This window comes from Porites lutea, chromosome 5, assembly GCF_958299795.1.
Source record: "Porites lutea chromosome 5, jaPorLute2.1, whole genome shotgun sequence".
In the NCBI taxonomy this organism is placed as follows: Eukaryota; Metazoa; Cnidaria; class Anthozoa; order Scleractinia; family Poritidae; genus Porites; species Porites lutea.
Genome location: NC_133205.1, coordinates 18,713,219 through 18,737,643, shown reverse-complemented (window position 1 = coordinate 18,737,643; position 24,425 = coordinate 18,713,219). Strand labels below are relative to the sequence as shown.

Below are 24,425 nucleotides of genomic sequence, written 5' to 3'. Positions count from 1 at the left end.
GCAATAACAAACACCTTTGTTTTGAGAATGTTTGCAACCGGTGACATCGATTCTGAAATCGGATGTAATCGAATCAGTCGAGTAGGCTGAGACGTTATTAATGACAGATTTCGTTGTCTTTTCGTAAACCCGAATCTCCACTTTTTTAAGGGACGGATATATTTCTTTGTTTTCAGTGTGTTTTCCGTCGCCCATCAAATACTTTTGACTGATAGAACTGGTGTAATCTGTTTTTTCCTTTCCTTTTTTAGGATCAAAAATGACTTCAAATAAAGTATTCGTAACTTATGAGAGGTCGACTTGTAGCAAGTCTAACCCGCTCTTAATTTCCTGACTCTAGAACATATAATGTAATGCTGCTGTTTTAAAACTGGTTTTAACAGCCTAACAGTTTTTCAAGTTTCGATCATTCTTTTTGTCTTTAGCTTTTGATATTAAAGGCTAGAAAGTCTAGAAAGAGATATTTGTTTGACATGAAGCAGGGATTTAGTCATTTGCAAAAAGGCTAAGTAATTTCTTTGCTAAGGATAAGTTCCTTTGTAGAAAAGGCCTTGTAATTAGCAAATATTAAGAAAATGAGCAGAAATCCGTGACACCCACACAGCCCCCGTTGATTGAAATGTGGGCGCGAAAACCAAATCGCTGTTCATCACTTCTGGGCCTCAGTGTCACAGGGGTAGCCTCCCAAAAAAAAGAGATAAAGGACTGCCTGATCGCAGGTTCGGCAAAACAACAGTCTGAAAAGACCAAGTGTCAAAAAAGTTTCATAAAGCATTTTCTCATCGAAAAGAAGTGTTGTCAGAAGCCTTCAATTAGTTGAAGGGTTGAGAAAAAACTGCATTATGGGTGGAATCAAGAGCTGCAGCAGACTGGGTATAAATTGAACCTCCATGTGCAACCAGCTCTTGTAAGCGACCGTCTCCCATAAGAGACTGCCAATCCAATACACCAAAATTTTCCCGATCAAAGCCATACAGTTGGAACCTCTTGTAAACTACCACCTCCTCGGTATATAAGCGACCGCAACCACTTTCTGAGCCTGACGGTTAAAGATTTTCCATTGTTTTTAACCCCTTGTAAGCGACCACTTGACGCATTCTCTGATTTCTATGTTCGCTGTATGCACTATCTGACTACGAACATACGAAGAACTTTAGTGACAACATGCAATTACACATATCCCATGTGCCTGGACCTTTTCTAGGAAAAGACCCCTGTCATTTCGATGTAAACGACCACCTCCCATGAGAGACTACTCAGTCTTTGCATTTTGGTTGGTCGCTTACGGGAGGTTTAAGTGTAGATCCAAAATGATGTCTACAATAGGTATGTTTCAGGGCGCTGAAAAAGTCCAAAAGAGAACCAACTTTCGATCATGGGTGTGGTCATTTGGGGTTTTATACCCGAGTCCAGGGGCCCGTTTCTCGAAGCTCCCGGTAATTACCGGGCCCGTTAAGCTGTTTTGTTTTCCATTTTAGAAGGGAGTTTTAAATGTTTTGAAAATTATACAGTAGAGTTATTAGCTAACGAAACAAAATGGACTTCAGTAGAGGTCAGAACACACCCTATTTTTCTTGAGACTTTGATTTAAAAATATGATTCCGGGCCCGTTAAGTTACCGGGACTTTCGAGAAACGGGCCCCAGGCTCGGGTCAACCTCTTTTTTCGTGGGAAATCTAGTGCCGCAAAGATTCTGGGAACGAGAACCATTGTTGTGCAATGGAAGCCATGATCATCACAAATGAGGAGAAAATGGTAAAGTTTGTGGGCAAAACTTCCTGCAAATGGACTATTCTATTACTACTATCAGTGGAAATATTACGTTCCTCGTTCTGTGGCATTTGTGGGCAAATTAATTCGCCGGTATAGCTGCAAATCACTGGAATGTTGACCACGTTTTGGGCTGTGTACAACCACATCGTGGCTTTAAAATTTAAAGGATTCGGCTTTATGCTTACAGGTAAGTTTTTACCTATTTTCCCTTTCTATATAAAGAAAATCTTTAGTTATATTCTTTTTAGAAGTGTATTCCTTGTCTGAAACACAGGAAAAAATATCAGATTCCCATTTTTGAATATTTTAGGGTATTTAAAGAATACCCATAAAAATCCCAAATTTGGCAAAGTGAGACAAGTCCCAACCAGGGAATTCCCAACCAAGTTCCCTGATTGGGACTTGTCTCACTCTTCCAAATCTGGGATTTTTGCGGGAATTCTTTAATACCCTAAAATATCCAAAAATGGGAATCCGTTATTTTTTCCTGTGAAAGTTTAGTTTCAGCAAACATGGAATTTTTGTTTTCTTAATTAATTCAGTAAATTAACGGTCAGTGTATGATGGGCGTATGGAAAAGCCAGAATCCAGAATCCGGAACCGTAGCCGGAAACGGAACTGGAACCGGAACCGGAACTTAAATTGAGACCAGGGTAAACTGGGAAGCACTGAAACCAGTTCCCAATACCCGCGTGGGAATAAAATTCAAGATGGCGTCCTCTGTTATCATTGTTTTGAGAAATTTTCAGCACAGTGATCGTGATACCAAAGGTATACTCACATTCGGAAAGTGACTTGCAAAAAAAAAGGTAAGTGCATCCTACTGTTATTCCTAGCAGTCATAAACTGTGACTGCAGCTGTAAGTCTAACAACTTTCGACAGATCGAGACTACAACTAATCAGAAGCCGATTGACTGCGAAAAACAGCCATTATTAGTATGTGATGTTTAAGACCGACGTGTTATTCATTTCCTTCTCTTGAGCCTAAGTTACTCATTTCTTAAAAGGGCTCCATGTTTCATCCATTGTGAGAAAAAGGTGGCAAAGGGAGGAGGAGTACTCATGTCAATCATGATCCCAAGTTGCAACGCTCACACATATATGAAATTCTCGAAGGAAAATTTTGCGCCGTACGCAAAAAATGCGACAGTAAAAAATATAATAACATCTACAATAAATAAATATAATGTGGGAATGAAAAGTCTTGATCGAGCAATAATTGTTAGACAGAAACGTCTCCAAGTTTTATTTCTTAGTTTCGGGTTCCGTTTCCGGTTCCGGTTCCGGTTCCGGTTCCCTTTCCGGCTCCGGTTCCGGATTCGGGCTTTTCCATACGCCTGTGTATGATACAGACTGCGGACTGTTGTTTTTGCCATGCAAATGAGCAGGTGACAACAATAGTCCCACTGTTGTCTAATCCTAAAAACAATTAAGTCTGCAGTCAGTCTGCAGTCTGCATTTTACACTGCCCCGTAAATTAATGCTTGAAGCGGGAAATATAAAGTGAAAGTGTTTTTCGCTTTAAACTCCTGAACTTTAATCAATCTTAAATTTGATATTGTTTGTAATATTTCTATTTGCATGGAATTTCTGGGAATACACATTCATAAAATGAATATTACAGTCAAACCTCCATCTCCGACTACTTTGCTTTTATATGATCCACAGGAAAAAATAACGGATTCCCATTTTTGGATATTTTAGGGTATTTAAAGAATACCCACAAAAATCCCAAATTTGGAAGAGTGAGACAAGTCCCAATCAGGGAACTTGGTTGGAATTCCCTGGTTGGGACTTGTCTCACTTTGCAAAATTTGGGATTTTTATGGGTATTCTTTAAATACCCTAAAATAATTATCCAGAAATGGGACTCCGTTATTTTTTCCTGTGATCATCTCCATCATTTAACCATTACTTCATGCATCAGTGTTGAGATATTGAGTATGCAGGAAGTTAAGAGAGCACAAAAGAGAGTGTAAGAGTTGCTTGAGGTGCAGCCGAGAGCAACTCTAGCCTCTTGAAATAGCACGGCTGAAGCATGAACTAATTGTTTTATAACATCATAGTGATGAATGCAGCAGTTGATGTAAAATTTTATTATTGTAGCACATGCTCAAGGAAGTGCGTGTCATTGTAATGTGTTACATATAATAATTTGCAAATTGGGGGAATCACTTCATTGAACGGGAGGAGATAATTAAGGCAAGGAAGGGGGAGGTAAGAGTTGAAGGTACAGAGGAGGTACAGAGAAGTTTACCTTGAAAATTCCCACGAAAATCCCACAAAATCAGCTCATTTTTCGTAAATTTGTCCCTGAAAATCCTGCGAAATTTGACCTTTTTCTCCGCAACCTATCAGAAGCCCTGATTAAAATGACTGCAATATTATTTCTTATGATTGTTCAGCTTGTTGAACTTTTTATAGCAGTGGTTGCACTCATTGGAAGCCATGCTTAACAAAAACAGCAAGACATTATCTATTTTTGGTCATGTAGATTTGTAGACAAACAAAGAAAAAGGTCACTATTTCAGGGCTCGAAAAAAGTCCTGTCTGGTATTCCAGGATGACTAGATTTTGTTGCTTGGCAAGTAACTTCTAAAGCTTACTTGCCTGATGGGCATAGATCCAGGCAAATCGAACCAAATTCCAACTAAATCATTGAGAGCTGCTTGCCTAAAGTTCAACATCTTGTTCCCCTTGTACCCAGATACTGGGGTAGAAGTATTAAGTACATGTATATACTTAAATTTCACTGATTTTAGATTTTGCGAATTGTGTTTGGAGAAAATCCTACATATGTATGTTGGCCTTTCAAAAAGTGAGTCTTGCTGTGTATAGCCACCCTTGTATTAAGTTTAATGGGTGATTCCAGAAAATATCCATACCCTACCACGGGTGGCATGAGTATTTTAACCCCCCCTTGCCCTCGGAAATTCCAAAATGCTTATCCCCCCCTTACCCTCCGAATTCCAAAATCGCTAACCCCCCCTCTCCTCCGGAATTTTCCACTTTTGTTTCAGACCCTTTGGAATTCCTGTTCGTCTGCCTAAATCTTCAAACGAACGAGAAACTTGCACTTTTTCCCTCTGCAAAAGAATTCTGTTCACAATTTTTAGTCAGACGATCAAGCAACTCAAGTTTGTTAACGTTAGTACACCGTAGCTATTCCTTCTAAGCATTATCTTTAAGCTGCTTACCACCTAATAGAACTTTTTGTTTTCCATTCAATACCGTCATATTTTCAGGAGTAGATCGTATTGATACCAGTGGACGCTGACGAGAGTAAAGTTTACGATCGATATTCCGTCACCCGCCATATTGCACGCTATCGGATTTTACTACCTACATGTTGGCGTGAAAATCGGCGTGAAATACAAAATCGGTCAGGCGTTCTATCTGGAAACGAGAAACTGGTGCGAGTTTTCAGCACGCAATAACACATCGTCGATCGACAATCGGCGAGAAACACCGACTTGGTTATATTTTTATTAATCAGTTAACAGGCGGCCCAAACTCATTACATGAACGCGGACGTGACTCTTGCTTGCGAGCGGTGTTTTGTTACAAACGGTTATTTACAAAGGCTTGTATGGGATCGATCGGTTTTTCTTAAAAGAGATAAAAAATGTTCTGTTTTTAAATAAAATCGACGTACCTTATTGCCTTGTTGTATTCTTTGTTGTTTACCCGCGTCTCAGGCCGTTTTGAAGTGTTTTCGGCGAGTTAGCGCTATTTTGGTGTTCCACTGCTAAAAGAAAGACAAGGCAGAACAGTGATTCCCGGAGTGTCCGTCGCTCGAGGCGAATAATTCCACTGGAAAATTACCCCCGACCTCAATTCCTTCAGAAATTCAAAGCAGAGATGTTGCAGTTCCATGTCCATTCACTCGATTCGCAATTCCTCCCACAGATCGTTCACTAGCGATGCTTTCATCTCTTGCTCGATCGGCTTCACGATTTCAAAATACGCTCGTCCAAACTGCCGTGGACCCGTTCACCGATCGCATAGTATGTCGGGTAACTAAAATAAGCCCGGTGAGGGTAGCCAGCGGGGCTAACGGGTTTGTTTGTTTGTCTCCTGAGGACGCTGTCTACCCTCGCCGGGCTTATTTTAGTTACCCAACATACTATGCGATCAGTGAACGGGTCCACGGCAGTTTGGACGAGCCTATTTTGAAATCGTGAAGCCGATCGAGCAAGAGATGAAAGCATCGCTAGTGAACGATCTGTGGGAGGAATTGCGAATCGAGTGAATGGACATGGAACTGCAACATCTCTGCTTTGAATTTCTGAAGGAATTGAGGCCGGGGGTAATTTTCCAGTGGAGTTATTCGCCTCGAGCGACGGACACTCCGGGAATCACTGTTCTGCCTTGTCTTTCTTTTAGCAGTGGAACACCAAAATAGCGCTAACTCGCCGAAAACACTTCAAAACGGCCTGAGACGCGGGTAAACAACAAAGAATACAACAAGGCAATAAGGTACGTCGATTTTATTTAAAAACAGAACATTTTTTATCTCTTTTAAGAAAAACCGATCGATCCCATACAAGCCTTTGTAAATAACCGTTTGTAACAAAACACCGCTCGCAAGCAAGAGTCACGTCCGCGTTCATGTAATGAGTTTGGGCCGCCTGTGATCAGTTGACTAATTCATCAACTTTAAGGCCGGGCTTTAAGGCCTCTTCGATGTGGAGCTTGCTGCACAACCCATCTGCTTACCCATCTGCATGAACGCATACTTCTTCCGTGGTCGGTTCGTGCTTCATTTACAAACTGGGAATGTTAACAGGTCAGCGATTTCAAGCGGAGCTTTCGCCGTCTTTCCTCTGGAAATTCACTGAATTCAGAGCTGAAACACCCCCCCCCCCCCATGCCTTTGGAATTCCAAACTGCGTTACCCCCCCACGTCTTCGGAATTCCAGTGCAAGAAACCCCCCCTCTCCCTCGGAATTCCAAGATGCCGCCCGTGGTATGGTATGGATATTTTCTGGAATCACCCAATACTAGAGGATGGGAAACAATAAACTTTTTTATGGGGGATTTGATCCATTTTTGGATGATGAGGGATTTGCCGCCAATTTGTAAAGGGACTTAGGGAGTAAAGAAAGTCAGTTTTACAGCTTGCCATTTGGGCAAGCTGTATCTAGCATGTACTAGCCTAAGAGTCTCTTTAACTGCCGTGAAAAAAATATTTGTTGAGCAGGATTCTATACAGTTCTTCTGTAATTTGAAGTCCCCAAAAAACTTTACCTGCTCTGCGTGCAAGTTAGAAACAGAATTCACTAGCCCAGTAACACAATCCACTAGCCGCAGGCTATCGGACATGAATTTCTTTGCACACTGGGCCTTGAAATAAGAGATGATTTTGGCTACAAGGAGTGACTTTCTACCTTTCTTATACATGGGCCTCAAACAAGTTATTTGTATCAACAAATCGGTGTCTTGGGTGTTGCACTGAAATTTGTTGCCCAACAAGTTGCTTGTGCAGCTGGTAATATGAGCAACAATATTTTTCAACTTCTTATTTCACAATGGTTTGTGACAGGTTGAACAAAAATGTTGCCTGTGTCACTGACCTTTCAGCCCTTGAAACTCCTCACAATCATTTGCTGGATCTGGTTTTGTATATGTATGTGCTTTGTTGATAAAGTACATGTAAATTGTATGCTGTAAATACAGTCGTTTTGAGTACCATCCTCTCTAAAGCACCGCCACAGACTCTTTAAAACTGCACAGCTAGGAAGATTGAAGACAACCAATGTTGTTGTCAATGAAGACATGTACAACTACAGCGTAACTGATTAATCAACTTATCAATTAAAGTACGTTTTAGTAAATTGAATTGTTAACGTGATATGCCCTGATATGTTCAACTGGCTGCTACATTATCATCTACTGGCTACAGAAATACAGCCTCCTTAAAATTCAAAAGTGACATTTTTTACTCAAGTACAGTCATAATGAGTACATGTACTTCATTCCACACTTAAGTCCTGTTGTAGGGAAGCAAACGTCAGGTAGATGAGTTTTGTGATTCACAACTCTCTTGTCTTGTAGAAACTTATTGGTTCGAATTACTCTCCTCCTCCACAGGGAGGACGGGGCCTCGGCAGAGTGACTTTGCATGAGTGGCATAGAGCGGTTTTCATTTGAGTGTCGAAAAGTAATTGGTTTTGCACTTTCTACACGATGCGATTGGCTTAAAAGATTCGCGCCACCTTTTCATCCAATCAGAAGTAAGACCAAAGCCAATTGTGACGCGCTCGCATGCATTTTCCCGCGCTTTGCGTCAGCCACATGTAATTACTTCGAGTTTTGATTGGTTCAATGTATTGTCTGTGTCCTATGTGATTGGCCAGAGTAATTACTTTGGTTTTGGTTTTACGACACTCAAACGAAAACCACTCTAATTAACAACTATATGGCTTTCAAAAAGTTGGCTGACTGGCATTGACACAGTCATCTATAGTATTGAAATGTTTTGGCTATGTTTAAAGAACTCTTTAAAATTTATTTCACTCTTTTGTTTGTTACAGAAAGAATCTCAAGAATTGCCTTTATCAGATGACTCATTGACCACATCACAAGAAGCCTCCTCAAGTGTCTTCCTGTCCACATCAGAACTGGAAGAACTTGTTACACCAACAGTGGCTCCAGCCACCCCAAGCTATGATGCTGATTTGTCCATTACTATCGTAAACCACGCAAGTAGCAGTGACTCATACTCACAACCGAGTGAATACATCGTTTCATCAGTAATCCTTATACCTCCCAGTAATCCAAGCCAGATTCAGTCATCCCAGGGAAGTCAAAATGTTAGACCTGGCACTTTCTCTGAGGGAGTGGTAGCAACAAAAGAGCCAGAGGTGTTCTCTTCAGTCTTAGACTCTGTGTAAGTAAACTTTACCGAGCAATGAATTAAAAAATACCACAAGGTGAAAAACAGATAAATGAAAGGGTAAATTTAAAGAATGAAAATAATACACCATTAGTTTCCTCTATATTTTACCTTATATTATATTATTTAAGTATAATTTTTTATTTTTATCTGTTTACTATTGCAGCCCTCCAAATCCAATCAGCAGTGAGCCCACGCCTACTGCACCTTCAGCAACAAGTCCAAAGGAGGAAGAAGACAGCATAACGGCAGCTTTAAACCAAGCAGCAGAAGAGGAAACCAAACTGAAGGAAGAAGAAATGCCTTCATTTGATGAATTTAAAAGAAGAGTTTTACAGGAGGAAGAAGAGAAAAGTAAACAGCAGAGTGCTGAGAACTCAAGTGGAGCTGCACCCAAACCCAAGAAATTAAAGGAACGAAAACAAAGCAATTATGCTTCAGTAGACTGTGGTGCAAAGATCTTAGATCACAATAGTGAAGCATCTAATGTTGACAGTATTTTGGTCGAAAATAGAGACTTGTATATGTTAAATCCGTGTAGTGCACAAGTGTGGTTTATTGTGGAGTTATGTGACCTGGCTCAAGTCAAAAGCATACAAATTGCAAACTTTGAACTATTCTCTTCTTCTCCTGAAAGCTTTCGGGTGTATGTCAGTAAAAGATATCCCACAAGAGAGTGGACTATGTTAGGGACATTTCAAGCTCGTGAGGAAAGGACAATACAAACTTTTCCACTAGATGAACCAATCTATGCCAAGTACTTTAAGGTATGAATCTGTGAACAGTTTGCCGTCAAGTCACCCAAAGCCAAAGTTAGTCATCAGGCTCCAGTTGTTTAAAAAATGGATAACATTATCCACCCGATAAGTCAGTATCTACTGGATAACACAACTGGTTTCCCTAATACTTATTTACTGGATAGTGATTTATATGGTGGATAGTGCTATCCAAGTTTTAAACAGCTGTGGCCAGAAGGTTTATTATGCTCAGCAACTTTCTAACATCCTATTACACATTCATCGCACTTGTTTTGTCTCATTGAGGCTTAAAGAACGAGATATATTACTCATATAATGTGCCTTTTTCGCCTTCTTGTGGCTTAATGAATGACATTTTTAGTGTACAACACATTTATCATGCTCGTTTCGTCTGAGGCTTTAAAGAACAAGACATTGCACATATGACGTCTATAGTTGTCTTATTAACGAATCGCTTATTTTAAGTACCTTGTAGGCAGAAATTTTTTTCTTTTTTTGGAATTCAGTCGATGCGAAGACAATTTTTAGCTTTTTTAAACAGATACATTGTTGCAAATAGTGTGATATAAACCCTGTAAGTACCTTATGTGTTGTCCTTAATTCAATTAGGTTGAGATGTTGAGTCACTTTGGCTCAGAGCATTACTGCCCACTGAGCCTTCTGCGTGTGCACGGCAGCAGCATGATGGAAGAGCTGGAAGACCATGAAACAGATGGACAGGAAGAGAACGATAACAGCGACAGTGACAGTGATGTGCCAGTGTTACCTCCTAATCCTAGTGCCAAGGTTGAAGATCAACCCAAGGAGCAAAATCTGCTAGAAAGAGCAGCTGATACGGTTTTTAATCTGGTCAAGAAATTCACTGGAAATGGGCATGATAACAAGCAAGATAAGGAAGGAGATAATAGTAAACTCGGCACCCAAGACAATAAAATGACTGCTTCTGAGAAGGAATCCCAAGGTGAAAGCAAGGGCAAAATTGTCACTCTTGTTGGTCATGAAGAGCTCAACGAAAATTCACAAATGACTAGTGACAATGCCTGTTTAGTAAAGCAAGGTCACAGTCGTGATAGAAATGCTTCACAAGGAAAATGTGTGTCTGGTAATATAAGCCATGAAGATAGTCCACCTTGCAGCAAAGCAGATAACGAGGGAGAGACTCATACATGCAGCCCTGCTCCATCAGCATGCCAGTTGTTTTCTCAGGTATTGGGGCACTACAGTCTGGGGTGTTTTGTGGGACGAATACTGTTTTCAAAGAATGAAAACTTTACAGTATCAATGAATTTAGCCACGAGTGGTGATTACAAGCGAAATTTAACTGTAGCTCATGAAAAAGATAAAGGTGAATCTTATGAAAAGAAAGAAAGTCAAGACCAAGAGAAAGTTCCTGCAGAACAGGCTGGAGAGCCATCTACTGCTGACAACTCAGAAGAGAAGAGTGCTGAATTAGATGTCGTAGACCAAGAATTCTCTGTTATCATTCCTGAAATGTCTTCCAGCGTTCTGAAAATATCAAACGAAGTTACCAGCTCAGGCGCATCGGGAGTTTCAGAATATGTTGACCCTTCGCCCGGAGTTTTGAAGCCTAGCGAGTTACTAAACATTTCCGTGTCAGAGGATGAGAAGAAGAGGGAAACTGATGACAAAACCCCATCATTAGCAGAAGTGTCAGTTGTTACGTCCTTACCTTTAAATGCCACTCTGCCAGCTTCTTCGTCTGTGGTACTTAAAAGTTCCCAAGTGCCAGTAATTAAGGATCCTTTTGTTGATGTTCCACAAGGTGAATCCAAGTTACACGATCAGCAGGAGTTAAATAAACAACCTGTACAAAGCATTCCTGACAGACCGTCAACTGTGTTAGGAAGTGAACAGACACACTCTGTGACAAAAGGCACTTCTCAACAGCCATTGCCTTTGAATGTGAAGGATATAAGTTCCAAAGATGAAGAGAAAGTAGAAGACAATGTAACTGTTATTGATGAATTAAAGGGTAGCAAGGGTAAAGATAAAACCGAAGCTACACCATCGGAATGCAAAGGGCCAAATTCAATTCACATTATGTCTCAATCTTCTCCAGATATTGACGTCTTGGAGACAAAACTCACTGACAAAGATGGACGAGAGGGTACTGCTCAATTACCTGAAGAGGTACATTTAGAAAAAGAGCCTGTACATAGTGCCATTGAAGCGTCAGAATCAACCAAAGCAACTGATTTTTCAAGCATAAATTTAGATCCAGTTAGAACAGAAGGTGAAGGATTGAAACCAGATTTGGACAACCAGGAGCCAGGTATTGACAGCACAAAATCGGCATCCAAAATGTTGGAATCTGAAAATGTGGATCCAGTTATTCAGCCTACCATTCCTCCTGGTATTGACATTACTGACACTTCAGACCCTGTTCTTCCATTGCCATCTCCTCCTGTTATTGGAGACACAAGCTTGCCTAGCCATGAGTTTTCAACTGCAGCATCGTCAGCAGAAGCTACTCTTGATACTTCAATCCTCAGCAAAGCTCAACAAGCCGCTGTTTCTTCTTCAGCTGGAGTATCGTCAGGGGTCGGGTCAGGAGGGCAGAAGGAATCCATATTTGTCCGTCTTAGTAACAAGATCAAGGTTCTGGAACAGAATTTGAACATGAGCACCCTGTATATGGAACAGCTGCATCAAAGGTAACTTTTACAAGATCTCTTCAATCCCTTGTTGATACAAGTGGTTACAGCACCATGTTCTCTTTAAAGCTTTACTTGTGTGGTCCCAGGCTCCGGCTGCAAAAGGGAAAAGGCGAAAAAAAATACAGCAAATGAAGGGGCAGAAATAACAAAAAAGTGGGAAGCTGGGCACGGGAATTCTTTTTTTCTGCCGCCCTTTTCCACACCCCAGTCCATGGTTTTTGTTGTAGTTGTAGTTGTTAGTGTCTTTGTTTGTTTTTTCTTTTCTTGTCATTTTTTTTTTTGCTGTTTCGCCCCCTTTTTCACCTTTTCCTCCACTACGGAGCCTGATCCCAGGCTAAAGCTACATTTACAACCTGATAGACAAAACTCTTTAGATGGTTCCATCTATTAATTTTTAGAATTACGCGCCATATTACCATCTCCTCTAAACATCGAATAAAATTACCCCAGCCTCTCCCCCTATTCAATAGTGGTTTGGCCTTTAAACCAGTGTATATAATTCTGGGCCCAGTTGTTCGAAGGCCGATTAGCGCTTAACCCAGGGTTAAATTTAACCGAGGTTTCTTTTTCTTGTTTCAAAAGCATTTTCTCGGATAATTTGCTCTGTTGTTTTTAAGACCATCCAATCATCAACTTGTTGACAAAAAGAATTAAACAGAATTTACTTTTTAAGCTTTCATATCTGAATTCTTATTTCACACTAACCCTAGGTTATCTTAACCCAGTTTTGAACAATCTGGCCCTGGGCCCAGTTCCTGAGAGGTCGATTAGCGCTAATCCAGGATTAAAATTTTGTTCCATTTTTGTAATTTACCTTCCTACGTATTGCTTAGAGTAATCTTTTGTGTTATCATTGCTGTATCTGGGGGTAAAGGCTCAACAGTATTTTTTTAGCTTGAGTTGCATGTCCTTAGACAAGAAAACCTTCCTTAAAACTAAGCTTAATCCTGGGTTAAACGGAACCATCTTTCGAGGAACCGGGCCCTGGTATTACTCGAAAAATCGTTATTAGAGAGGAAGGGGGAGTAAGGCAATTCATTTAAGCGAGGGGTTTCATTTTAGTCCGAATGACAGGAAAAAATAGGTCTTTTTCAATTTGTATCAACCGGTTTGGATCACAGTTGTAGCTGGGCTCTAAAACCATTGTACTGTAGTACATGACCAGAGTGAAATAAAAGTAGTTTAGAGTGCTCAGAGAAAATGCTTGGGACAATCCTATAACTTCGTATCTGTTCTTCAGGGGTATGACCTAATTCTTCAGGGGTAAACCCATATTTTTTGGAAGTCTTCAGGGGTGAATGCAATTTTAGCCAATCTTAAGGGGTAAGATGAAAAGGTAAGTCCTCAACCGGGGGGTACGGACTTTAAATGCAATAGGCCTATGGCCGTTCACTGTTCAAGTAATGTAATTCTTCGTGCCATCGAATATTTCATTGATTCGAAAGGAGAAAGACAAAACATAAAACTTTTATCAACTCAAAACAACTACTCACCTTTGTTTGGCTTGAAAAAGCTAGTAATAATCTTCATTTCGTCTGATAAAACTGATAAAAAACTCTGCCGGAGCTGGATTTACAAAACACGCTGCCGAACGAAGCGAAGGGGTGGCCAAGGCAATTGCCAAGGCATGGCGTTTGATCAAGGGGCAAGTCGGCCCCAGGGCACAATTACCGCGAAAAGCACAGGAGCCCCACAAAATGCCTGGCGTTTGAAATTAAAGAAAATACAGAGAATATAGCGGAATATAGACGGAAAAAACTTGTTTCAAGTCTTTTTTTTAATTTTAATTATTTTTCTTTTTAGCGCAAGAAAGTGGTGGGGCCGCGGCCCTACCAGCCCCTCCCCCTCCGCGGTCCCTGTATAAAAAGTACAGATTGTAATTGTCTTCATGAACTTTGCATGAAGGTTTGCAATGTACAGTTGTGAATAAACACTGTATATTTAAGGACCAACTCTCAAGTTTCTCTATTTTTCTGGTAGTCAACAATTATAATATCTCCTTCATAGAAATGAAGAACCTAATAAAGAACGTTCTTAGCCTAAATTACTAATAACTACCCCCCCAAAAAAGAGCCTTGTTTGCCAGGCCTCAAATAATGTAGGTTCTTATTAGCTGGTGTTTACTCTTCCGTGCATTTTCTACCCCTCAATTCGCAAAAATGAACGTTCACAGTTTTGTTTATCATCCTCTTAAAAATTTTCCGTTTGAGATTGGGCGAGATTAGTACAATAATAATATGGCGTGAATGCTCTACTTTGCAACACACGGATTTCGACTGAGCGTGCTCCGTCCTTGTCAACGATCTCAAGTGCTCAACGAATTAAAACTATGGAACAAGCTCGAGTTGGATGAATTAACTGCTGTGAAAGACAGTTTCAAACTTACTCCCACCCAGATGCTCTCTATTGGCCCGTCACTTGAAGATAACGTCAACATTGGTCCAGCGATGGTAGAACCTTTAGTGCAACCATTTACGTTTAATGGCGTTCGCCACGTTCCATCAAGCGCCGCGTTTGGTTTACGTTCTACAGTGTAGAAAATTTCCTGTGCAAATGCCTTGTTTACATGCACATATTAATCGAGCCAATGTTACTTCTTTTTAAATGTAAACTTTACTCACTCCTTCTATAGATCAACAACCAAAAGGAACAGATCACTAAACTGCAATCAAAGCTGGATAACCTGACCAACGCAGTTGCTGATATGAAAGCCCGTATGGATCCACTCAATAAGGAAGTGATGGAGCGCCATGTTATCGGTCTTTGCATTGAAATAGTTTTAATTCTTCTTCTGTTTCTACTGTTTGCAAAGAGAAACAATAATCAGATGACTTCTAACTCACCCGGGAGGTCAGTGCACCTTATGAACGGTCATGGCCCCCCTCGACTTGCAATTGAGGATAGCAAGCGCAGCAAATCCACTGTCTTGTCGGAAGGTGAGTACTACGTTCGCGCACTAGGAATATTCATCTGGCATTTTATCAACGTGATATCAACATGAAATGTCTCCCCACATACCTCCTTACGTTTCGCTTAGTAGTTAAAAATCTTAACTTGGATTACTTTTTAGTTTGCCACTTCAGAGTTCCAAAAACTCTCATTTTCAAAACGAGGCAGTGTTTACTCGTGAAAGTGAGTTTAATCTGCATGATAATTAACAATTATTTTCATATCAATTATACTTCAGAACGCATTTATGCAACAAGAGGTTTTCAGAACCCCTTATTTGTGATATCGGAGCAATATATTTTGTTCATTCATTTATTCATTTTTACCACCACATTACAAGTTATTGAAACATCTATTGTCGGTCCAATGTGTACAGTGTGCAAACGTATTTATTTGTTTTTATTTTAGTTCCTAGGTTAGGTGGAAAAGAACAGCTTCTTTTCAGTTCTGTCAAGATGGCGGAACCGGAGAGTATCGGAGGCGGCACTGATACAGATCACCATGGCAACAAATTAGTAAAGGTAGGTTTTCACACAATGCTGTTGTGTATTTATAGCTAATCCTTGATGTTTGAATTTTAATGTTAAATGTTAGTCCACTAGAAGGTTTCTAGAGTAAGCTCTAATTATCATTCGCCAGCTTTGTTTATTTCCAGAAGGGAAAAGAATAGGGTGTATACTGTTCCATTGCAAATACAGCCGCCTCTCGTCGCTCTCCGTCGCTAGGAAATAGGGACCTTAAGATCCGAGGACGGCGACGGCAGCGAAAACGTCGCTGAAAAAGTAAATTCGCGTTCTTTCAATCTTCATCGCGATTACTCCAAGTCACTAAGTTTGTCAAATGCAGGTGGATCCTTCTAAAGTTGAATTCCTAAGAACCATATCCAAGTTCAGATAGAGAGAGGAAATTTCGTCGCCGCTTGTGTACCTCCTCTGTACAACGTGAAATTGGGCATTTTCACGTCGTAGCCGTGCAGTTACGGCAAAGAAATGTACAAAAAAGCGTGATGCACGTGCAAATGTGTTGTTTTGGTTACTAAACCTATTGCTTTTTTGACGTTCTTCGCCGCCGTCGCCGTCGTCGGATCTTAAGGTCCCTAATGGCCCGACCCTACGGCGTGGAGCGATGTGAGTGGGCTGTATTTACAGGATAGTAGGATTTCTTTTCTCTGATTTCATGCTGCTTCCTCACACGACAAATATGTCACCGCTTTGATCAGGCTGGAATTTCTTTCGCAGGGAGCAATTCTAAAATAGAGACCTTTAGATTCGTGAGCATGGACGACTCAGAGGTTTTTTTGCCTCTTCTCAGAAAATAGTAAGCCTGGAAAGTTTTATTGCAAGTTAGAACGGTTATTTTTATTGAAGGAGTTTGAGCCCTCTCCCGATCGCAGAATGATAAAACTTCTAACATTTGATAACTTATTTCCGCCTCCATGACATTCTCGCTAAAACGCGTAGTAGAATGACCACGGCTGTCACGTTTTCCCGCCAAAATGATGTTGGCTCACGCAACGCACTTCTTACCATTGAGAAAATCTCTTCCTTGTAGTCGTCCTCGTCTTAGAATCTAACGGTCACTATTGAGAAACACTCTTAATCTAGAAATGATTACCAACTGTAGTACGCTATTTCTTGTAGGGTAGTACCTTCAATACTAGTGAGAGTAAGAAGAAACGTCATCGCAAGCGTAAAGGGTCCAGTACCCCTGAACTTCTGCCTGACAGTCCTAGCTATGAAACGTCCAACGGACCCGAGCCTTCCCCTGAAAGCCATTCGAGTGCTGACGCGTCTAGGTCAGCGGGTGTTGTCATTCGTACAGCTGGGCTGCTTTTCTCGAGTGCTCGTGGGTTCTTTGGTGGCCTTCACAATCCATGGAAACAATCAAAACCTTCGACTGTCCATAGTGATCCCAATATATCCGCAAGAAGCGAACTCAGCCAAGCGAGCAAAAGCTCGCCGAGACCAAATAATCCGGGTTTATCCCGAGCAAAGAGTCTTGAGTTAGTTCCAGAGAATACATCAATTCAAAAACCTGCACCACCACCACCAGCACCGACCCTTTCGTCCGAGTTTGGCGTGATGTTGAAGCGCCCACCAGATTTTTATTACCCTAAGAAAGGCCCCGCAAAGAACATTTTTCCTGGTCCCGTGAAATATGGGAAATATGGCGTGTTAGATTCTCAGTTGGCATAACTAAGGCCCCTCGAGAACCTCACGCATTCCTCACTCCATGCTATTGAAAGTCCGTTTTTAAGGATGACTGGAGTATGAATTCGTTTGGTTTTCGGGGGTGCTGGTAGAAAAATACTTTGTGGAGAACCGTCAAAGTTATTGAACCTTTATTGGTTTACAACGAAAGGCTCGTCATTGGTATACAAGTACAAAAATATCTTTGTTAAATTTTGTGGAAATACTTGACGAGAACTCCCAAATCCAGTCGCCGCGTTATTCTTCTTGGCAAATCCTTGGTTGCTTTTACAGAACTACTGTAAATGCTTGTATTTTAAGGCGCATAGTTCTGTCGTTTACTTAAAAAACGTAATTTGCCCTACAAAGACTGCTGCGGTCTTGCCAAAAATATGGTGGTCAAGTTGTTCCACTTACGGTTATGGTGAAGTAGAATATTACTAACATTAGAATATTGTTATCCTAAGGCAGATATAAAAAGGAAGAATAAATAGAACGGGTCGTTTTGCTTGTTTTAGGAATCATGGTCAGAGAGGTTGTCTTCTTTCAAGAATTTTGCCAAGCGTTCGACGTTTCACATCTTCCACAAGCATTTTTATTGTCGCACCAACTTCCAATATATTTTCCGAAATCTGTCATGCCCTTTCTTAGAGAGCCCAAGTAGCCGGCTCTTTTACAACCCTCGTTTTTGACTTGTGCCGGTCCATTCAAAATAGCCCTCCTGAGGAAAAATCCTAAGGGTTGCTGTATACACAGACTAGACAATTGGTTATTTATCAGTTAGCTGGTACGAGAAAAAGATCTTGCACTACCTGTTTTGCCTTTTGCGACACGTCAGGCATGTGATCAAGCACATGTGTAATTCGGATTAACTTTTAGCACACAAAGATACAACATAATGGTCTACCTTTTCCTCTAATTTGAATCATTAGGCTGAATAGCCTGTCCTGTGGAGAACAGGGAGATTGCTTTTCTCGAGATTCTCAGCGTATCACTCAGAAATGACCACAAACTCAGATAAAGTTTAAAAGCCTTTAATTTATTTTAAAGAATGACATCAAATAAATAGAAACTTAAAAAAGCTGGACATTCGTTTATGAAATAGGCCACTGTCGATATATCCATTGACGTCATGTCCTGAGAACACGAGGAAGAAGAGTGATGACTTTCGTTTCTTCTAGTTTTCTTGGCCTGGCTATGAGTTGGAATAATAGCACGATATATCAAAGTGACCCCATTCATACCGAAGCTCCTACAATATTTTATCTTACTCCTGCCATTCAATAATTTATTATTATCGTTATAAAATGAAGCAATATTATTATGTAAATACGCAATATGTATTAAATGAATAAATGTATAGTTGTATAAATTGACCATTGAAACGTTCTTGCTGGTGCTGACTTCGTTCCTGGCGTATGAGCCATTAAGTAAAAGAATTATATAAATTATGCAGATCGAGGAGGGGTATCGGATGAACGCCGAGGCGGAGAACTTCTTTCCCGCCTCTGACCCTTATTGCGTGCCTTTAGAGAATAGTGTGTTAAATATACTGACTTCCAAACCAGACCTTAGCTACAGAAATTTTAGCAAAGGTTCCTGCATTGCTTATTGTATTGGCACCATTGGTCGGAAATTGAATGTTATTTTTTCCGAACGGCGCTGATAATCCGAATTTTCACTTTTCATACCCGGACGTGGGTTTCCCAAGTGATCTGCTAATGACACTACTTGAACGAACGTAAAAAACTAAACTATAATCACTATAATTATTATTCAACACCAGCAAAGGCCTCTACAATAATCAAGCTTTTTTTTCTTCTACTGCCGCAATATTGTTATGGTGAACCGAAGTGCCTTTTATCACCTTACTCCTGATCACACCTTTTTGAGTCAATAGTTCGTTTCTCCAACATGATATGACATGTTTATAGGGAGTGGCAATGTTGTAATCTAACCTAGCCGATTGAAACGTTCGTAACATTGAATTGTAACCACGGAATTATGTGGTAGGTTATGTGGCGTCTGAGGAACTCTGAAGGCAATGATCAGTCACACTATACCGGAAAGCCCTTGCACCGACACGAAAATGATACCGGATTTTTCTTTTGTCAGTTCATATAGAAGAACAGTGATTCTCCGGCTCTTCTGTTAAGAAACGAAACTGCACCGCCGCCGATCTTGAAAAGTGGATCATCACATATCGGACAGGTTTCTGCCACTTGTCGTCGCAGTGTGAACAGTTTTTTATTAGGTATCTTATTGTAACAAGCCATTAAACATTTGCGCTCGTCATCTCTATCCTGTTCCTTGGTGGGCAAGGGAACTCCCATATGAAAATGACGGGGTTGCTCGTCTCTCTTAGACGTAGACATTACAGTTTTTGGTCTCACTTTGACTGTGCAAGACAAAAAGCCAATATTTTTAACCATAAATGTATCACTTAACCCCGTGCAAACGGACGAAACTGTGTTGGCCAATAACTCGCAACATTGTTCAACATTGTTGGAAGTTGTTGCGTCCGTTTGCGCGTAGCTTTAGGGTTGTGCGTAAAGAAATGTCTTCTATGAAAAGACGTTGTCATAATGAGTTAGAGAGTGTTCTACTTTGGCTGCCGTTTGCGATCGTAACTGAGGAGACTGGTTATGGATATTGGCAAACAGTGAAGATAAAACAACGGTGTTCAGTTTATGCGAATAGTTTCTTGGTGTTGCAGACGATGCAACTGCAATTATTAAATTACTTATCCGTCAAGCATCTCCTTCATACTGGAGTCCTCCCGAGAGCCCTATAACAATCTAAAGAAAAAAATTAAACCGTAGAGCCCCTACAGAAATTACAGCTTCGTATCAAGAGTACTAGTTTTACTGTTGTTGGTAGCGGATGCCTCACGGTAACATGGCTGGTTCTGATCCAATAGTCTGAAATAATAGTAAGGGGTATCTTCTGTCATCATCTCTTCCAGTATCGGTATTAGTTGAGCGAATGAGGGTCGTTCATTTGGATCCTCCTTCCAGCAGTCCATCGTCAATTTGTATCTGTTGGAAAAGAAAAACATAGTTAAAAATACCACTACACAAAGATATGTGTCCATTTCTACCGCTACAAAAAGATGTCTCCATTTACTTTGAATATTGAAGACACTTATGTTCCATAGGCTCTTTTTAGAATGGGGCAACGTAAAGGAAAGAGGCGCGTTGAAGTTTCCACTCCTCGGTAAAAGCTGACTATTTTAGAAAAAAAAACTGTTTGAAGGACTATGTAAGTATTTCTTCATCGTGCCCTCTATTCGGAGATCTTTTATTATTTCTATTCTGACTTACATTTCATCGCTGCACGTGTTGGGTTTCTCCATCCGATATCCAGATTTAAGTAAACTGCGTAGCCTCATAGGGCTTATCCCAGGATATGGAGTACCCCCTAAAATAACAAAATAAAGATCAATGCTGTCTTATCAAAGATTATCAGGCTTTTCTAATTTTTCATTTTGAAATCTCTGGTGATCCCTGCAATCTGTTTGGCTCTCAGCAGTATGATTTATTTACGAATCACACAATCACATCTGTTCTAAATCGCGTTATTTATGTTCTAAACCACGTCGCACCGTCGCACCTTGCTTTATATCGCATCATTTCTGTTTTATAGTTCTCGATCTAAGGCACTCCTCTTGACCGCTACGTAAGAGCTGCCATCCTTCATTCTATCCAGCATTTCCGCTCTAGGTCTTCCAGGTGGTCTCTTTCCTGGTATTCTTCCCTCATTAACTAATGGGAAGTGATCACCATGTCGTGGGGTTTGACCAAGCCAGACTCTCTGACAGATATGAGACCGTCTCCTCACCGACGCGCCTCAATACTTCTTCGTTACAGTCTTTGTCAGACCAAGTTATGTTTAAAATCTTTCTCCAAAAGCCACATCCCACAGCTCTCCAGTCTTCGCACGTCCTCTTTCTTTAAGGTCTATCATTCGGCTCCAAACAGAAAAGTACCCCAGATGACAGTCTTTATAATTCTCTTCTTCGGGCAAAGGCTAGCGCGCTGAAGGCTTTTGTCAGCAGTTCTTTTTTTAGTAAACGCGTTTTCGGGTTATTCTCTATCTAATTTATTTTTCACAGGATCCATCCTGTGTAATAAGGCTCCCTTTAAAAAGTGCGACGATTCTTGACTTAATTCTTTACCCTCAAGAAAGATCGTGAATTCCTCACCAGGCCTCTTACTGATTTAACATTGATCTTCATATCATATTCCCCCGCGTTTTCCTGCATTTTACCCATCATAAGTTGCAGACCTGTAACTGAACTGGTTAAGGCTGCTTGATCATCCGCAAAGCGCACTGTCTTAATGAGATGACCTCCCACTCGAATACCTTCATTCACACCACTTAAAGCATCTCTTAGCATGGCTTCAGAATATGTGTTAACGAGTATGGGGGACAACGAGCTAGTCACTGCAGGTACGGATTGAATTCTGCGATTTCAAAATGGCTGTAATAAAGTGATAATTTCACTTCGTGTCATGCAATTTTAGTCTGAAATCATACTTCTGATCTCCATTCGAACTCGCGCTCGAAATCACGCGATGATTTCAGACCAAATTGCTCTCCACTCAGTTCAATGTCCATCGTGTATTATCAATTTACCAACCTCCAGGAGGGATTAAAATAACGTAATGTACAAGTTTACCATTACTGATCATGAGTATTCATTTCACCAAGTGACACGTGATATCAGGTCAAGTTGCGGTTAAGGGTATGACTTACAGGCTGGATTATTATGAACCTGCGCTCCTCCCCGGTGAAGACGGCTGGGAGAGCGGCGGAAGTTAGCATATTATTTTTTCCAGTTGTTTAGCAAGCATGACATTATGCAAGAATGGCTTCTTTTATAAAGCGGTTCGATTCTCCCGTGACTGCTATCCTAAAACTGAGCAGTCAGCTTTTCCCTAACTACTGTCATTGGGGATTCCTCTCAATTCCCGCGGTTATAAAACTAGCTTACCCATGGTGGCTAGTTCCCACAAAACAACTCCAAAAGACCATCTGCAATAAAAGGAAGCAGATAAAGAAATAGAAAGAATTAAATTCATAGAAATATCAATTTTGTTTATCTCGCCCCATGGATGGTACTCCAGGAAATATTTGTTTGGAGTCATGGACTTTGGAATCCGGAATCCTGCTAACTATGAAATTCTGGAATCTAGGCCTTTTGAAATCTGGAATACACTGAGTTGGAATCCGGAATCTAGTATCTGGAATGCGGGATGTGGAGCGTGGAATCTAGGATCCAAGATGGTCTCTGATTAACTTCATCGGCTCAAAGTTTCTGTTTATATATCTTATTTTGAGGTTTTACGCCTGGAACAGGCTAATGTTTTCCAAACACTTGAGTATTTCTTTAGAGATAGAGTGATAACCACTACTGTAGACAGTGTCATGATCAAAATTGTGCTCTTTTTTTTTTCAGACAGTTCTAAACAGTACATTGCAGGGTCTATGTTATCTAAAACCTTAACTTCACACTGCATCACAGGAAGCCTAAGCTTGGCCTAACTGTGACCTCGTTAACATATACTCACACGTCAGTCTTGAAAGTAAAAATGCCACTTTCCAACGCTTCAGGTGCCATCCATTTCATTGGTAGCTTGTGCACGCTCGTAACTTCGTATATTTCACTCTCATTTGCGTGGCGTAACAAACCAAAATCAGCAATCTTCACCGCTCTGTCCTCACCAAGTAGGATATTACGGGCTGCCAGGTCACGATGAATGAATCCTTTGCTGGCCAAGTATTCCTGGCAGAGAAATAACGAAATTATTTCTCAAAGAATTTTTAGTCACCGGATTCCAATATGAAATTAAAATGGAAGCTCGATTTTACAATATGGCAGGGGGATAGCAGTTTAATCGAGATATCGTTGTAAACGAACTCCCGATTTAACGATTTGGCGGAAAAGCAACCAAGTGCAATGAAACGTCTGTTCCAGGCTCAAAAATAGCCCGCCACCGCCCCTTTTTCCTAGATTACGCTTTTATATTTTTGCCGGTGCTTTACACTTTTTTGCCTTATTTTTGCCGGTGCCACCTCTACTATCGAGAGCCTGGAACAGGCTACTGCAAGCTGTGCCTGGCAAACGGTCCGGAAAGCGGGAGGAAGTGATCATCGGCCTATTCATGAAGAACGGAGGGAGGGTTTCGGTCACAGCTGTTGGAAAACGAAGAAACAAATTAAGGAATTGGTTTACAATATCCCCGCGACGTATACTTTTCAGCACAAAAAGCCGTCAAAGTTGAACAAGCTAAGTGAACTACAGTCGACTCCAGATAACTCGAACCCTCGCTAACTCGAACCTTGTGCTAACTCGAACCAGAATCCATTTCCCCTGGATTTCCTTTACTGTAATTTATCCTCGGTAACTCGAACCCTCGATTACTCGAAACTCCCGCTAACTCGAAGTAATTTTTGTTTCCCTTCAGATCACTTTCATACAATTTTACCCTCGATAACTTGAAGTGATGAATATTGGCTGAAAAATAAGGTGTTCAGTTAAGATTTCAACCGCGGAAGAAAGCCCGTTGACACCTGTTGACACTTAATTAAATGCTGTTTTTCAGGGAGACTTAAGGTGAGTGGAATAAAGCCCTCCTTAGACTGCCACGCCCGAAAAAGAAAAAAAAAACTATTGGTTCTTACTATACTGCTGATTTCTATTTCGAAGTCACCCAAAACGGCATACGTCAGTGAACATTATTAATTTAGAGATAAGATTTTTTCGTTAAAAAATGTTCATTCATACCAATGAATAAACAGCAATTATTGGATGAGGCAGAGTTATGCGGATCACCAGAAGGGAGTTATTTGTGAAACCCAAAAGCCAAATATACAGCTGAGCCACCACATATATCAATTGAGCTTACAATAGTTAGCAAATACCATCATGGTGGCCGTTTACAAAAGCAATCCCTTAGCTTCAATCATCAGTTCCACTTGCAGACCGTTTATTGTGCTTTCCAAGATCCCGATTACGGAAGTTAAGATTTATCTAGTCCTTGCTGCTCAGTCATCCAGTCCCGAAAACAAATTTAACCATTGCTTTTTCTTTTCTTTACTTCCATTCTTTTCTTTTGCTCTCCTTTTTGCTTTCTATTTCCTGTTCTGCCGTGAATGTCAGGGGCGAAGCCAGCC

General features: G+C 40.7%; 1 protein-coding gene across 1 annotated transcript; it reads left to right on the top strand.

The window, feature by feature from the left end:
* Positions 1 to 6,731: 6,731 nt before the first annotated feature.
* Positions 6,732 to 18,077, top strand: LOC140936616 (uncharacterized). Its single transcript, XM_073386112.1, has 9 exons — positions 6,732 to 6,743; positions 7,832 to 7,888; positions 8,311 to 8,666; positions 8,839 to 9,439; positions 10,040 to 12,105; positions 12,942 to 12,990; positions 14,741 to 15,044; positions 15,466 to 15,578; positions 16,698 to 18,077. The coding sequence occupies exons 1-9, from the start codon at positions 6,732 to 6,734 to the stop codon at positions 17,250 to 17,252; spliced, it is 4,113 nt and encodes a 1,370-aa protein (XP_073242213.1). The 3' UTR covers positions 17,253 to 18,077.
* Positions 18,078 to 24,425: the final 6,348 nt, after the last annotated feature.